This window comes from Pantherophis guttatus, chromosome 1 (assembly GCF_059756535.1).
Source record: "Pantherophis guttatus breed Tessera chromosome 1, ASM5975653v1, whole genome shotgun sequence".
NCBI lineage: Eukaryota > Metazoa > Chordata > Lepidosauria > Squamata > Colubridae > Pantherophis > Pantherophis guttatus.
In genome coordinates, this window is record NC_142063.1 from 346,151,254 (window position 1) to 346,168,525 (window position 17,272).

General features: G+C 47.0%; 1 protein-coding gene across 6 annotated transcripts in view; it reads left to right on the forward strand.

Moving 5' to 3' along the window:
• Positions 1-17,272, forward strand: part of NCOR1 (nuclear receptor corepressor 1) — a 181,303-nt gene that overhangs the window by 35,752 nt on the left and 128,279 nt on the right. For all 6 annotated transcript variants that reach the window (XM_087890260.1, XM_087890272.1, XM_087890258.1 and 3 more), the window contains exons 5-9: positions 1,647-1,829; positions 6,263-6,376; positions 11,938-11,994; positions 15,719-15,771; positions 17,033-17,099. In XM_087890260.1, the coding sequence (XP_087746386.1) occupies positions 1,647-1,829; positions 6,263-6,376; positions 11,938-11,994; positions 15,719-15,771; positions 17,033-17,099 (474 nt within the window). The remainder of the gene's footprint in view (positions 1-1,646; positions 1,830-6,262; positions 6,377-11,937; positions 11,995-15,718; positions 15,772-17,032; positions 17,100-17,272) is intronic.

Here is a 17,272-nt window from a genome sequence, read left to right on the forward strand (position 1 = left end):
TGACTGTTTGATCTTACAATGGCACTGCCTATGGAGATTTTCTGTCATCCAGGACACAGTTGCCCCAAAGATGCTTTTTCCAGGAGGCAAACTGGATTTTCTTGTTTTTTCTTTTGAAGACGTTTCGCTTCTCATCCAAGAAGCTTCCTCAGCTCTGACTGGATGGTGGGGGAATGGAAGGATTTCTACTCCTTGCAGACAGCTGGTCATTTGCATCCTTTTTAGAGAGCCGTTGAGGCCCCTTGGAGGTTTACCTGTGTCCTCAGGGTCACCTGAGTGGTGCAAATGGGGGTGGCTCTCTGTCCAAAATGTGGACCTTGCTGTCTTCAAAAGAGCGGCCTTTGTCTTTTTTTAAAACGCAGATGGGCTGCTGAATGTTGGCCTGATGGGTTTGTTCTCCTAGGTTGCGCCATGCGTCTGTGAAGCGGTTGTTTTGTTTCCCCAATCTGCACGTGTCTCACTGCATTGGACTGCCTATACCACGTTGCTCAGTTCGTGTCCGGGTGTTTTATCCTGGGGTTTGACGTTTTATCTTTGGTCGTGGTCGTAAGTCAAGGAGAACCTGTAACTTTTTATAGCTGGAGTTTCTCTTTCATCATCAACGTTACAACAGCGAGTTCACCACACTTTCTTTTCTCTCTCTCTCTCTCTCCCTCCCTCCATCTCTCCCTCCTCCCATCTCCCTCTCCTCCCTTCGCCCCCCTTCCTCTCTCTCTCCCTCCCTCCCCCTCCCCCTCTTCCTCTTCCTCCCTCTCTCTCCCTCCCCTCCCTCTCCCCCTCCCCCCTCTCCCTCTCCCTCCCCATATCCCTCTTCCTCTCTCCCTTCCCCATCCCCGTCTTCCTCTCTCTCCCTCCCTCCCTCTCCCACCCCTCCCTCTCCCTTTCCCTCCCCATATCCCTCTTCCTCTCTCCCTTCCCCATCCCCCTCTTCCTCTCTCCCTCCCTCCCTCTCCCTCCCTCTCTCCCTCCCTCTCCCTCTCCCCCTCCCTCTCCCTTTCCCTCCCCATATCCCTCTTCCTCTCTCCCTTCCCTATCCCCCCTCTTCCTCTCCCTTCCTCTCCCTCCCTCTCCCCTCCCTCTCTCTCCCTCTCCCTCCCCATATCCCTCTTCCTCTCTCCCTTCCCCATCCCCCCTCTTCCTCTCTCTCCCTCTCTCTCTCTCTCTCTCCCCTCTCTCTCCCCTCTCTCTCCCTCCCCTCCCTTTCCCTCTCCCTTTCCCTCCCCATATCCCTCTTCCTCTCTCCCTTCCCCATCCCCCCTCTTCCTCTCTCTCCCTCTCTCTGTCTCTCCCCTCTCTCTCCCTCCCCTCCCTCTCTCCCTCCCTCTCCCTTTCCCTCCCCATATCCCTCTTCCTCTCTCCCTTCCCTATCCCCCCTCTTCCTCTCCCTCCCTCTCCCTCTCTCTCCCCTCCCTCTCTCTCCCTCCCTCCCTCTCCCCCTCTTCCTCTCTCCCTTCCCCATCCCCCCTCTTCCTCTCTCTCCCTCTCTCTCTCCTCCCTCTCCCTCCCCTCCCTCCCTCTCCCCCTCTCCCCCTCTCCCTCTCCCTCTCCCTTTCCCTTCCCATATCCCTCTTCCTCTCTCCCTTCCCCATCCCCTCTCTTCCTCTCTCTCTCCCTCTCTCTCTCTCTCCCCCCATCCCCTCTCTCAGGAGCCCATCTTCGGAGGCAAACATGAGGGCCCTCCGTCGCCCATGTCGAGCCAGTCGTGCGGAGAGGACCAGAACGCCTCTCCCTCCAAGCTGTCGAAGGAGGAGCTCATCCAGAGCATGGACCGGGTCGACCGGGAGATCGCCAAAGTGGAGCAACAGATCTTCAAACTGAAAAAAAAGCAGGTCAGCCATTTGCGGAGCGTTTTTGATTTCAGGTGGTTAAGAAACTCGATAGGGCCGCCCAACCCATTCGCATTGACCCCGGAGAGCTTCCCAGAGATTAAAAACCCAGCATCGCTCATCCCACCAGACGGACCTCCTCCAGAGGGGAGACCCATGACATCTTATTTCCCATTTGGCTCCTGAGGTGGAGGGAGCCACCACGGAGAAGGCCCTCCCACTTGGTCTCACCCGGTGGTGGGATTCAGGCAGTTCAGCGACCTGTAGGCGGGCCCAGCCGCCTGCCCTGGCGCTACGCCGTCCTCTGTGGTCACGTTTTCTAAGCCGTGCGAATGCGTTCCAGCCCTGCATGCGAACAAAGCACATGCGCGGTAGGCCGGGCGCATGCGCAGAAGAGGAGCGCGCTCCCATGTTCGAAGCCTGGAACTCTTCACTCTGCACTCCTCAACCCAGCGACAGGATCTCGGGTCTCCCAGGAGATGGTTATTATGGGTTGCCAGTGCAGTAAACCTATTTATTTATTTATTTATTTATTTATTTATTTATTTATTTATTTATTTATTTGATTTATTATGGGTTGCCAGTGCAATAAACCTATTTATTTTATTTTATTATTTTATTTATTTTATTTTATTTTATTTTATTATTTTATTTATTTTATTTTATTTATTTTATTTTATTTTATTATTTTATTTATTTTATTATTTTATTATATTTTATTTTATTTTATTTTATTTTATTTTATTTTATTATTTTATTTTATTTTATTTATTTTATTATTTTATTTTATTTATTTTATTTATTTTATTTTATTATTTTATTTTATTTATTTTATTTTATTATTTTATTTATTTTATTTTATTTTATTTTATTTTATTTTATTTTATTTTATTTTATTATTTTATTTTATTATTTTATTTTATTTTATTTTATTTTATTTTATTTTATTTTATTTTATTTTTATTTATTATTTATTGGTTCGATTTATATGCCGCCCTTTTCCAGAGACTCAGGGCGTTCAATAGCCTTCATACTTTTGTATATACCTGCTTAGTTGGGCTTTTGGGGCCCCCCCAAGTGGCGTTCTTTTTTTTATACAAAGTCAGCTTATTGCCCCCACAAACTGGGTCCTCATTTTACCTCCCTCGGAAGGATGGAAGGCTGAGTCAACGTTGAGCCTGGTGAGATTTGAACTCTCAGTAATTGCAGGCAGCTGGTGTTACATAACAGCGCTTTAGTCTGCTGCGCCACCAAGGCTCATTTTTGTTGGTGGATCTGTCTTGTCTCCCGATAGGAGAGAAGGTCTGTAGGTCAGGGTGGAACTGTGGGGTCCTTGGTGCTCTCTGAGCTTGCCAGTTTTCTTGGAGATGTTTCATGACCCAACTAGATAATGGCATCAGGGGTGGAATGGAGGGGGGTTTGAGGACAGGAGGAGGAAGAGGAGGAGGACTGTGGGGTCCTTGGTGCTCTCCGAGGTTGGTGGTTTCCTTGCAGACGTTTCGTGACCCAACTAGGGAACATCATCAGTAGTGGAAGGGAGTGGGGTTTGCAGGGAGGAGGAGGAGGAGGAGGAGGAGGACGACAACAACTATGGGGTCCTTGGAACTCCCTGAGTTTAGTTATGTTCTTGCAGACATTTCATGACCCAACTAGGGAACATCATCAATGCTAGAAGGGAGGGGTGTAAAAAAGCAGAAAAAAGCAGAAAGGAAGAAGAGAAAGAGGAAGGAGAGGAAGGAGAGGAGGACTCTAGGGTCCTTGGTGCTCTCTGAGCTTGATGGCTTTCTTGCAGACGTTTCGTGACCTAGCTAGGGAACATCATCAATGGTGGAAGAGAGTGGTGTAAAAAAGCAGAAAAAAGCAGAAAGGGAGGAGGAGGAGGAAGAGAAACAGAAATAAGAGAAAGGAGAGGAGGACTGTGGGGTCCTTGGTGCTCTCCGAGGTTGGTGGTTTTCTTGCAGACGTTTCGTGACCCAACTAGGTAACATCATCAGTGCTAGAAGGGAGTGGGGTTTGCTCTCTGCCCTTGATTAGGCTGCTGTTCACTCTTTGGTTATGTGAGTTGGCAGTTCCTTTAGGATACTGTTTATTACTTGATTGTCGCTCTGGTATTAATCTGGGTGTTAATCTCTGTTTATCGAGGCGTTGATTGCTGGCAAGGAGGTGTCGTGGCCTTTGAGCTTTTTGATCGTGTGTGTGTAGATGGCTGATTTGTCGGAGTGCCCGGCCTCCAGGAATTTCCCAGCAGTTTTAGATTTAGCTTGGCCTAGGATGCTCAACAGTTTTCCAGCTGAATGAGTTCTCTTGTCTACGTTTTGTCTTTTTTGACCTGAAAACTGAAAAAGTGGAGAGTGGAGTGGAATGGAATGGAATAGAATAGAATATAGAATAGCAATAAGAAAGAATAGACTAGACTAGACTAGACTAGAATTAGAATTAGAATTAGAATTAGAATTAGAATTAGAATTAGAATTAGAATTAGAATTTAGAATAGAATAGAATAGAATAGAATAGAATAGAATAATACAATACAATACAATACAATACAATACAATACAATACAATACAAAATCAGAATAGGATAGGATAGAAATAAGAATAGAATAGAAAGAATAGAATAGAATAGACTAGGACTAGAATTAGAATAGAATAGAATAGAAAGAATAGAATAGAATAGAATAGAATAGAATAGAATAGAATAGAATAGAATAGAATAGAATAGAATAGAATAGAATAATACAATATGGAAGAAAAGAGACTAGACTAGAATTAGAATTAGAATTAGAATTAGAATTTAGAATAGAATAGAATAGAATTGTGATGGCGAACCTATGGCACGCGTGCCACAGGTGGCACGCGGAGCCATATATGTGGGCACGCGAGCATTGCCCTAGCTCAGCTCCAGCGTGCATGCATGAACCGGTCAGCTGATTTTCGGGCCTTCCGGGCCCACCGGAAATCGGGAAATGGGCCGTTTCTGGCCTCTGGAGGGCCTCCATGGGGGTGGGGAAGGCCATTTTCGTCCTCCCCAGGCTCCAAGAAAGCCTCTGGAGCCTGCGGAGGGCAAAATACGGGCCTTCTGGGCCCACCGGCAACCTTTTTGCCATCGCATGCCAAATGCGGGGGGAACGCAGGGGTGGCATTGAATTATCAGTGTGGGCATGCATGTGCACGATCCCCCCACGCTCTCCACGTTTTGGCACGCAACAGCAAAAAAGGTTAGCCATCACTGGAAGAGAGCCTTAAATAGAACAGAATTAGAGTTAGAATTGAATTAGAATAGAATAAAACAGAAGTTAAGAAATAGAATAAGAATTAAATAGAATAGAATTTGAATTGAACTGAAATAGAATAGAATAGGAATTTAGAGTAGAATAGAATACTATCACTAATACTTTATTTTATTTGGCAAAGTGTGATTAGAGACAGAAGAAATTTGTCTCCGGGGCAGAAGCTCTCAGGGTACATGCGAAGCAACAGATTAATCATTATCGTAATAGTGATACCAATAAGTAATAAAGTAATAGAGGAGGTGAGCAGGATAATAATAATACTACAGCCGTCCAACCTGGATGAATATATTTAGATCTTAAGAGAGTGCCCTGGGAATTAGGTGCTCTTGCAGAGCGATGGCACGAAGGAAAAAAACCGTCCCTGCATCTAGTTGATTGATTGATTGATTGATTGATTGATTGATTGATTGATTTATTTATTTATTTATTTATTTATTTATTTATTTATTTATTTATTTATTTATTTATTTATTTATTTATTTATTTATTTATTTATTTGTTCGATTTATATGCCGCCCTTCTCCGGAGATTCAGGGCGGCTTACAATGCTTTTAAGCAATAGCCTTCATACTTTTGTATATACCTGCTTAGTAGGCCTTTCGCACCCCCCCAAGCAGTGTTCTTTTTTTAATACAAAGTCAGCTTATTGCCTCCACAATCCGGGTCCTCATTTTACCTCCCTCGGAAGGATGGAAGGCTGAGTCAACCTTGAGCCTGGTGAGATTTGAACTTGCATTAATTGCAGGCAGCTGGCAGCTAAATATTACTTTAACAGCACTTTAATCCGCTGTGCCACCAAGGCTCGTTTTGGCACGTCACGCCCTACGGCGGGGTCCCGAGGGGAAGACTTGAGAAAGGTTATTATGTCCAGGACTGGAGGGGTCTGCAGTTATTTTCTCAGCCCTCTTTCTGACACACACACACACACACCCCACGATATATACAGGTCTACTACAGGCTGGTTGCAGTTGTATTTTTTTCCTGCAGTCCGTACGGTGATGTTTGCAATGGCTGGGCCCTCCCTCTCCTTCCAAACTCGTCAAGGCAACATCTGGCCGGTCCAGATGTTCGCGTTATCTCTGACTCGGTGCCTACGCGTGTGAAGCTGACGTCCCTCTCGCCCTCCTCCCTCTTGTCTCTTAGCAACAGCTGGAGGAAGAAGCTGCCAAGCCTCCTGAACCGGAGAAGCCCGTCTCCCCTCCGCCGGTGGAGCAGAAACACCGCAGCATCGTCCAAATCATCTACGATGAGAATCGGGTAACACGCTCCTTTCCTCCTTTCGCCGGTCTGCATTTTGCTTAGTTTCGCTGAGAACTTTTCGTGGAGAGGATGGGTGCAGGGAAAATCTCGTTCGGTCTTCAGATCCTCCACTCAACAAGTTCTCCTCCTTTTTCCCTCCCTCCCTCCCTCTCTCAAACTCTCGCGATTCCTGGAGCTGCGAGATTGTGTTTTCTTGTTGCGCGACAATTGCGGAAAAAGTGGAGTTTTTATTAAGATATTGGACAGCCATTCGTCTGAAATGGTATAGGTTAGTGATGGCTAACCTTTTTGCCATCGCGTGCCAGGAGAGGAGGGTTAGGGGGGGGTTTTGCATGTGCATGTGCCCACACGCATAATTCTATGTGAATTGCCCCCGCACATGCGTGTGCGACCCCACCCCGCTCTCCCTGCTCCTGGCCCGGTAGGCCCATTTTTCTGTCTCACCTGGCTCCAGAGCCTCTCTAGTAGTGATGTCCCAGTGTCTGGAGGCTGTGCGGGTCTGGATGGGGAGGAACAGGCTTCGACTCAACCCCTCCAAGACCGAGTGGCTGTGGATGCTGGCGTCCCGATATAGCCAGCTGGTGCCATCGCTGGCTTTTGGGGATGAGTCATTGACCCCCACAGAGGGGGTTCGCAACTTGGGCGTCCTCCTGGACACACGGCTGTCTTTAGAAGAGGACATGACGGCCGTGGCCAGGGGGCTTTTTATCAGGTTCGCCTGATACGCCAGTTGCGCCCCTTTCTGAGTCGGGATTCCTTATGCACAGTCACTCATGCTCTCATCACTTCCCGCCTGGACTACGGCAACGCTCTCTACATGGGGCTCCCCTTGAGGAGCACCCGGAGGCTCCAACTGGTCCAGAATGCGGCCGCGCGGGTGATTACGGGTGTGACATGGCGCTCCCATATAACACCTCTCTTGCGCGAGCTGCACTGGCTCCCGGTGGTCTTCCGGGTACGCTTCAAGGTGTTGGTTCTCATCTTTAAAGCGCTCCATAGCTTAGGGCCAGGGTATTTACGAGAGCGTCTGCTGCTACCGATAACCTCCCACCGGCCAATACGCTCTCACAGAGAGGGCCTCCTCAGGGTGCCGTCGGTCAAGCAATGTCGGCTGGCAGCCCCCAGGGGGAGAGCCTTCTCTGTGGTGGCGCCCACCCTCTGGAACGAGCTACCTCCCGGAATACGGCTGATTCCGGATCTCCGCACTTTCCGTAAGGCCCTGAAGACGTTTTTATTTCAGCAAGCCGGCCTGGCCTGAATAGGTTTTAGGGGTTAGTTTTTTAATTGTATAGCTTGGGGTTTTAAATTGGGAGGCCGATTAATTTAATTTATTTTTAATTATCTTAACTTTTATATTGTATGTTATTTTAATTTTCGGCTGTTCACCGCCCTGAGTCCCTTCGGGGAGAAGGGCGGTATATAAATTCAATCAATCATTCAATCAATAATTAATTAATTAATTAATTAATTAATTAATTAATTAATTAGTAGTCTGGGGAGGGTGAAAACAGCCTTCCCTCCCCCCGGAGGCCCTCCAGAGGCCAGAAATGGCCCATTTGCCAACTTCCGGTGGGACCGGAAGTTCGCAAACTGGCTATTTTCGGCATCCAGAGGACCTCCGCGGGGGGGGGGGGCGGGGGGAGGCCATTTTTGCCATCCCCAGACTCCTAGAAAGGCTCTGGAGGCTGGGGACAGCAAAAAACGGGCCTTTCAGTCTCACCAGAAGTTGGCAAACGGGCCGTTTCTGGCCTCCGGAGGGCCTCGGGGGGGGGGGGTTGGAAAGGCCGTTTTTTTGCCCTCCCCAGGCTCCTAGAAAGGCTCTGGAGCCAGGTGAGAGAGAAAAATGGGCCTTCCCCACTACCCCCCCGAGGTCCTCTGGAGGCAGGAAACAGCCTGTTTCCCTACTTCTGGTGGGCCCAGAAGGCCCGAAAATCAGCTGCGCGCGCCCAAGAGCTGAGGTCGCACGCTGATTGATACGGCGGCACGCGTGCCATAGATTTGCCATCACGGGTATAGGTTCTCCTGCCTGAGCAGAGGGTTAGACTAGAAGACCTCCAAGGCCCTTCCCAACTCTTGTTATTTTGTTAAATAGTTCAGTTTCCCCGTCCGCAAACAGTTAACACGAGGGACTGACCGACGTGTAGGTGAGGTTTAGGAAAAAACAAACAAACATTGGCAGCCTTAACGGCTGTGATCAAAGTGAACCTAATAACGCCCTTCTGTCGAACTCCGGCTTCTGGGGACTCTTCTTTGCCGTTTTCTTGGGAGCGTTTCAAAAGTCATTTCCGCCTTCGTCTGGGATATGTTTTTCGCCTTCCCGGTCGGTCTAGCCAACAGCTGGAAACAGCCTTCCGGGTGGTCTCCCCTCCTCCCAATTCTGGCCCGAGCAGACCCCGGTGAGCTTCGGAGAGCAGCCCAGATGTGTTTTGGTAACATGGGCTGTTCCTCTCTGGTCGTTGAACCGTCGCCCTGTTTTGCAACATGCTGGCAGCTGAGCGAGGAAAGGCCAACGCTGAACCGCGGAGTGTCGGCCCTGGTCGTTGTTCTTATTTATTTATTGACACCGAACTGCAGTGGATTTTGATCAGTGGACAAAAGTAGGGGGGAAAAAAACATTAAAGAGAGCCAGTTAAGTCTAGTAGTTAAGGCACCAGGCTCGAAACCAGGAGGCAGTGAGTTCTAGTCCTGCCTTAGGCATGAAAGCCGGATGGGTGACTTTGGACCATTCACCAGGAGACTGTGAGTTCTAGTCCCGCCTTAGCCATGAAAGCTGGCTAGGTGATTTTGGACAAATAACCAGGAGACAGTGAGTTCTAGTCTCGCCTAGGCATGAAAGCTGGCTAGGTGATTTTGGACAAATAACCAGGAGACAGTGAGTTCTAGTTCCAGTTTAGGCATGAAAGCTAGCTGGGTGATTTTGGGCCAATCACCAGGAAACAGTGAGTTATAGTTCCAGTTTAGGCATGAAAGCTAGCTGGGTGATTTTGGGCCAATCACCAGGAAACAGTGAGTTCTAGTCTCGCCTTAGGCATGAAAACTGGCTAGGTGATTTTGGACAAATAACCAGGACACTGTGAGTTCTAGTTCGAATTTAGGCATGAAAGCTAGCTGGGTGATTTTGGGCCAATCACCAGGAGACAGTGAGTTCTAGTCTCGCCCAGGCATGAAAACTGGCTAGGTGATTTTGGACAAATAACCAGGAGACAGTGAGTTCTAGTCCCACCTTAGGCATGAAAGCTAGCTGGGTGATTTTGGGCCAATCACCAGGAGACAGTGAGTTCTAGTCTCGCCCAGGCATGAAAACTGGCTAGGTGATTTTGGACAAATAACCAGGAGACAGTGAGTTCTAGTCCCACCTTAGGCATGAAAGCTAGCTGGGTGATTTTGGGCCAATCACCAGGAGACAGTGAGTTCTAGTCTTGCCTTAGGCATGAAAACTGGCTAGGTGATTTTGGACAAATCACCAGGAGACAGTGAGTTCTAGTCCCACCTTAGGCATGAAAGCTAGCTGGGTGATTTTGGACAAATAACCAGGAGACAGTGAGTTCTAGTCCCACCTTAGGCATGAAAGCTAGCTGGGTGATTTTGGACAAATCACCAGGAGACAGTGAGTTCTAGTCCCACCTTAGGCATGAAAGCTAGCTGGGTGATTTTGGGCCAATCACCAGGAGATAGTGAGTTCTAGTCTTGCCTTAGGCATGAAAACTGGCTAGGTGATTTTGGATAAATAACCAGGAGACAGTGAGTTCTAGTCCCACCTTAGGCATGAAAGCTAGCTGGGTGATTTTGGGCCAATCACCGGGAGGCAGTGAGTTCTAGTCTCACCTTAGGCATGAAAACTGGCTAGGTGATTTTGGACAAATAACCAGGACACAGTGAATTCTAGTTCCAGTTTAGGCATGAAAGCTGGCTGGGTGATTTTGGACAAATAACCAGGAGACTGTGAGTTCTAGTCCCACCTTAGGCATGAAAACTGGCTAGGTGATTTGGACAAATAACCAGGAGACAGTGAGTTCTAGTCCCGCCTTAGGCATGAAAGCTGGCTAGGTGATGCTGGACAAATAACCAGGAGACAGTGAGTTCTAGTTCCAGTTTAGGCATGAAAGCTGGCTGGGTGATTTTGGACCAATAACCAGGAGACTGAGTTCTAGTCCCACCTTAGGCATGAAAACTGGCTAGGTGATTTTGGACAAATAACCAGGAGGCAGTGAGTTCTAGTTCCAGCTTAGGTATGAAAGCTAGCTGGGTGATTTTGGGCCAATCACCAGGAGATAGTGAGTTCTAGTCTCGCCTTAGGCATGAAAACTGGCTAGGTGATTTTGGACTAATCACCAGGAGACAGTGAGTTCTAGTCCCACTTTAGGCATAAAAGTCAATGTGGAAAGCCATCTTTGCTTAATGACTTCACATGTCCCTTAACAAGTGCAATGCTTCACTTAACAACGGTGGCCTAAAAGCTCATCGAATAGGCCACAACTCACTTTACAGCCCTCTAGCCACAGAAATATCGGGCTCCCTCGTAGTCGTAAGCCAAAGACTTCCTGAATTGAGGGGAATTATTGTTGTTTGGTGTCCGGTGGACGCTGCCCGACTTTCGCAAGGCTTCGCCGTTGACATCGAATGAACCCAGCGAGGATTGTGACCTGTTTCCTTTTCTCACTGCGGGGGTTGTGTTTGTGTAATGTGGGGGTGGGAGGTTGTGTATGTGGGCCATTTCTGCTCCGTCAGAGGGGAAAGATCGATTAGTTCGGATTGTTTCCCTGGTTCGAAAGCTCAGGGGATTTGGGGAAAAGGAGGGGGTCAGAATACAGGCAGTCCTCAACTTACGACCAGAGTTGAGCCATTGCAAATTTCCGTTGCTAAGTGAGACATTGTACCGCTTTTCCCGCCACGTTTGTTAAGTGAATCGCTGCCTTTGTTAAGTTAGTCACCTGGTTGTTAAGTGAATCTGGCTTCGCCGTTGACTTTGCTTGTCAGAAGGTCGCAAAAGGAGAATCACGTGACCTCCCCCCTCCCCCGGGACACTTTGACCATCAGTTGCCAAGCCTCTGAATTTTGATCACGTGACCATGGGGATGTTGCAACGGTCGTAAGTGTGAATCACATAAATCACATGTTGTACCTTTGAATGGTCACTAAACGAACTCTTGTAAATTCCAAGGCTGCTTGTAGTCCTGGACTTAACAGCGCTTCGTTTAGTGACCATTTGAAATTGGAATGGCATTGAAACATGTGACTTAGGACTGGGCCTCGTAGTTATGACCATTGCCGCATCCTCCCAGCGACATGATTCATGGAACAACCCCAACGATTCGCTGAACAACAGTGGCAGGAAATTCAGGCACCAAACTCATTTGAGCCTTGTCTTGCTTAGCAACGGAAATTCCAGTTACGGTCGTAAACTGAGGACCCCCTGCCATTCATAAAAGACTTCCTTGTGTTTAAAAGGAACATTTTTCCTTCATGGAACATGAGGCTCGAAAAAAAGTTTGAATTGCTGAGATTTCAGATAAATTCTGGATAAAGAGTTTTTTTTTTCCTCTTTTCCTGCGTTGCAGAAAAAAGCAGAGGAAGCTCATAAGATTTTCGAAGGGCTGGGCCCCAAGGTGGAGCTGGTGAGTATTACTACTACTACTACTACTACTACTACTACTCCTCCTCCTCCTCCTCCTCCTTCCTCCTTCTCCTCCATTTTTCTTCCTTCTCTTCTTTTTCTCCCTTTTCTTTCTTTCCCTCCCTCCCTCCACCTCCTTTTCTTTCTTATCTTCTTCCTTTTCTTCCTCTTTATCTCAATCTTTTCCTTCTTTCCTCCCTCCCTCCTTCCCTTTCCTCCTCCTCTCTTCGTCTTTTTCTTTTTCCTCTTCTTTTTCTTTTCCTCCTCCTCCTCCTCTTCTCCTCCTCCTCCTCCTTCCTTCTCCTCCATTTTTCTTCCTTCTCCTTTTTCTCCCTTCTCTTTCTTTCCCTCCCTCCCTCCCTCCCTCCCTCCCTCCACCTCCTTTCTTATCTTCCTCTCCATTCTTCTTCCTTTTCTTCCTCTTTATCTCAATCTTTTCCTTCTTTCCTCCCTCCCTCCCTCCTTCCCTTTCCTCCTCCTCCTCCTCTTCTCCTCCTCCTCCTCCTCCTCCTTCCTTCTCCTCCATTTTTCTTCCTTCTCCTTTTTCTCCCTTCTTTTTCTTTCCCTCCCTCCCTCCCTCCCTTCACCTTCTTTCTTATCTTCCTCTCCATTCTTCTTCCTTTTCTTCCTCTTTATGTCAATCTTTTCCTTCTTTCCTCCCTCCCTCCTTCCCTTTTCTCCTCCTCCTCTCTTCATCTTTTTCTTTTTCCTCTTCTTTTTCTTTTCCTCCTCCTCCTCTTCTCCTCCTCTTCCTTCTTCCTTCATCTCCATTTTTCTTCCTTCTCCTTTTTCTCCCTTCTCTTTCTTTCCCTCCCTCCCTCCCCCCACCTCCTTTCTTATCTTCCTCTCCATTCTTCTTCCTTTTCTTCCTCTTTATTTCAATCTTTTCCTTCTTTCCTCCCTCCCTCCCTCCCTTTCCTCCTCCTCCTCTCTTCATCTTTTTCTTTTTCCTCTTCTTTTTCTTTTCCTCCTCCTCCTCCTCTTCTCCTCCTCCTCCTCCTTCCTTCTCCATTTTTCTTCCTTCTCCTTTTTCTCCCTTCTCTTTCTTTCCCTCCCTCCAACTCCTTTCTTATCTTCCTCTCCATTCTTCTTCCTTTTCTTCCTCTTTATGTCAATCTTTTCCTTCTTTCCTCCCTCCCTCCCTCCTTCCCTTTCCTCCTCCTCTCTTCGTCTTTTTCTTTTTCCTCTTCTTTTTCTTTTCCTCCTCCTCCTCCTCCTCCTCTTCTCCTCCTCCTCCTCCTCCTTCCTTCTCCTCCATTTTTCTTCCTTCTCCTTTTTCTCCCTTCTCTTTCTTTCCCTCCCTCCCTCCCTCCACCTCCTTTCTTATCTTCCTCTCCATTCTTCTTCCTTTTCTTCCTCTTTATCTCAATCTTTTCCTTCTTTCCTCCCTCCCTCCCTTTCCTCCTCCTCCTCTCTTCGTCTTCTTTTTCTTTCTCCTCTTCTTTTTTTCCTCCTCCTCCTCCTCCTCCTCACCTCCTCCTCCTCCTCCTCCTGCTCCCCTCGTTGGTTTTCATCCCCCTCTTGGGAAGGGACTTTCTTCAAAAGCAGGAAGAGAAGCAAAGATCTCTGGCCTAACCACGTTTCCTTGGGTTGGAAACAGCGATCCCGGTTTGCTTGCTAAATAAAACCGTAATTTTTCCCGGTTGCTTCCAAATTGTTTCTCAGACGACAACGGTGTGTTTTTGGAAATACGGTGCTTGCCATCTCTTTGTTTTTCACTTTCTAGGTTATTAATTTTTTTTGTCCTTCCAATCTTGGAAGGAGCTAAATGAAGAGAAATGTGAAGTTTTGGAATTTCCGGCTGGGAGCCCTAGTTTGTTTCAATAAAAGATAATAATTTTTTTTATCTTGGGATTGAAATGAGGCTCTCTGAACTTGGTGGTATTTTTTGCAGACATTTCATGACCCAACTGGGCAACATCATCAGTGCTAGAAGACAGGAGATATGTGGGGTGGGGGAAGGAGGAGGAGGAGGACTGTGGGGTCCTCGGGGCTCTCTGAGCGTAGTGGTTTTCTTGTAGACATTTCATTACCCAACTAGGTAATGTCATCACTGCTGGAAGGGAGTGGGAATGGGAGTAGAGAGGAGGAGGAGGAGGAGGAAAAGGAAGAGGAGGATTGAGGCGTCCTTAGTGTTGTCTGAGCTGGGTTGTTTTCTTCCAGACATTTCATTACCCAACTAGGTTACATCATCAGTGCTAGAAGGGAGTACAGTTTGCGGAGTAGAGGAGGAGGAGGAGGGTGGGGTCTTCGGTACTCTCTGAGCCTAGTTGTTTTCTTGCCAACGTTTCATTACCCAAGTAGGTAACATCATCAGTGCTAGGAGAGAGAGGGAGTTTGTTCTCTGTTTAACTACCAAGAAGAAAACCCACCCATTCACCGACACCGATAAGGCAAGGCCCCCCCCCCCTTCCAGGGGTGAAATGCTCCCGGTTTGGAACCGATCGCCCAATCAGATAGCGATGGAGGCGGGTGGTTCGGAGAACCGGTAGCAAAAATCCCTGCCCCCCCCGCCCCCCACCCCAAAAAAATTGCCCAGTTGAGCCGTTCAGTCATCAAAGGCTTTTTAAAATTATTTTTAAAAGCATTTTTTCTACAACCTCTTTGGCCGAAAAAAATGCTTTTAAAAGTTTTTTTTTTTTTAAAAAGCCTCTGATGATGGCGCAGCTCAGCTGGGATCGTCAGAGGCTTTTAAAAGCATTTTTTCTACAACCTCTGGCCAAAAAAAATGCTTTTAAAAGTAAAAAAAAAAAAAAAGCCTCTGATGATGGCGCAGCTCAGCTGGGATCGTCAGAGGCTTTTAAAAGCATTTTTTCTACAACCTCTGGCCAAAAAAAATGCTTTTAAAAGTAAAAAAAAAAAAAAGCCTCTGATGATGGCGCAGCTCAGCTGGGATCGTCAGAGGCTTTTAAAAGCATTTTTTCTACAACCTCTGGCCAAAAAAAATGCTTTTAAAAGTAAAAAAAAAAAAAAAGCCTCTGATGATGGCGCAGCTCAGCTGGGATCGTCAGAGGCTTTTAAAAGCATTTTTTCTACAACCTCTGGCCAAAAAAAATGCTTTTAAAAGTAAAAAAAAAAAAAGCCTCTGATGATGGCGCAGCTCAGCTGGGATCGTCAGAGGCTTTTAAAAGCATTTTTTCTACAACCTCTGGCCAAAAAAAATGCTTTTAAAAGTAAAAAAAAAAAAAAAGCCTCTGATGATGGCGCAGCTCAGCTGGGATCGTCAGAGGCTTTTAAAAGCATTTTTTCTACAACCTCTGGCCAAAAAAAATGCTTTTAAAAGTAAAAAAAAAAAAGCCTCTGATGATGGCGCAGCTCAGCTGGGATCGTCAGAGGCTTTTAAAAGCATTTTTTCTACAACCACCTCGGCCGAAGAGGTTGTAGAAAAAATGGTTTTGAAAGTTAAAAAAAAAAAAAAAAAAAAAGTTGGCCACGCCCACTCAGTCATATTACCCCCCCCACCACCACCACCACCAAGCCACGCCCACCGAACCGGTAGTAACAAATTTTACATTTCACCACTGCCCCCCTCCATATAAAAACAGAGAGCAATCCCGCCCCCCCTCTTCTAGGACGCACATAACTGGAGAAATGGGGAAAACTCTCTTTGTGGGTAGATCGTGACTACGTAGTCCATAAGCCGAGAAAGTTGTGTCACGATTCGGCTTCACATCAGACGTAAAAGCAGCTAAATCTCTCTCTCTCTCTCTTTTTTTTTTTTACAGCCTCTTTACAACCAGCCTTCCGACACAAAAGTGTATCACGAAAACATCAAAACGTAAATATGGATAATATTTCATAAAATTTTCAAGGTTTGGGGTGGGGTGGGAAGGCCCCCTAATTTTTTGAGATGAAATTTCTGCCTTATATTATATTTATTCTTTTACAGACGGTCCTCGACTTACAACCGTTCGTTTAGGGACCGTTCAAAGTTACGACGGCGCCGAAGAGAGTGACTTACGACCGTTTTTCGCACTTAACGACCATTGTTAGCATCTCCCAGATTCACGTGACCAAAATTCAGACAGTTGGCAGCTGGTTCATATTTACAACGGGTCACAGTGTCCCAGCGTCACGTGATCCCCTTTTTGCGACCTTCGGACAGGCAAAGTCAATGGGGGGGGGAGCCAGATTCATTTAACAACCGGGTGACTTAACTTATCAGCTGCAGTGATTTGCTTAACAACGGTGGCAGGAGAGGTCGTAAAATGGGCATGCGAGCCCCATTTGTGACATTCAGGGGGGCACACGAAGCCCACAGGGAGGCCAAATTCACTTAACAACCAGGTGACATAACTTATCAGCTGCAGTGATTCACTTAACGATGGCAAGGAAAGGTCGTAAAATGAGCTCAAAACTCAACAAATGTCTCCCTTAACAACAGAAATTTAGACCTCCATTGTGGTCGTAAGTCGAGGACTACCTGTAGTTATTACCGGCGGTCCTCAACTTACAACCGCAACTGGAAACAGAATTTCCGTTGCTAAGCGAATCCATGACCTCCAGGACGCTGCCACTGTCGTAAACACACACCATTGTCAAGCGCCTGAATTTTGATCACGTGACCGAGGGGATGCTACGACGGTCATATGTGTGAGGACCAATTGCGAATTGCTTCCCCGCCCCCCAGTGCTGTCGTAACTTGGAACAAACGGTTGTAAGTCGAGGAATAAATAGCATTTCCAGGGGTATGAACTATTTCTCGATAAGGCAGATGCCGAAGGACCATGGATTAATTATTAGTGGGATTTTTTTTTTTTGGCAGGCAGGAGTTGAACTGGGTGTGACGTCTTCCGCTCACACACAAAACTCCTGAACACTTTTTATCAACACAACCTGTATTTTTTTTTTCTCTCTTACACCCCCCCACCCACTGCCCCCCGAAAGCACATGCACCAAAATATTGTAGGACGCGCCACCCTCTGTAAGCGAAGGAGGAAAATTCGGGTGTGCAATTTTGTCCCAGACGGGGAGGAAAACTTATCTCAGCTTTGATGTGTCTCTCCCCGTGTCCCGTCCCCCACTTTCTCTCTTTTTAGGAACCAAGTGATGAGAAAGAAGCTGATTTTGTTTTTCAAGAGACGGAATCATGCCAGAAAGCAAAGGGTATGGGTGTGTTTTTCTTTCTTTCTTTCTTTCTTTCTTTCTTTCTTTCTTTCTTTCTTTCTTTCTTTCTTTCTTTCTTTCTTTCTTTCCTTCCTTCCCTTCTCCCTCCCTCTCCTTTCTCCCTCTCTGCATCCCTCCCTCTCGACTCCCTCCCTCTTTCGTTCCCTCTCTAC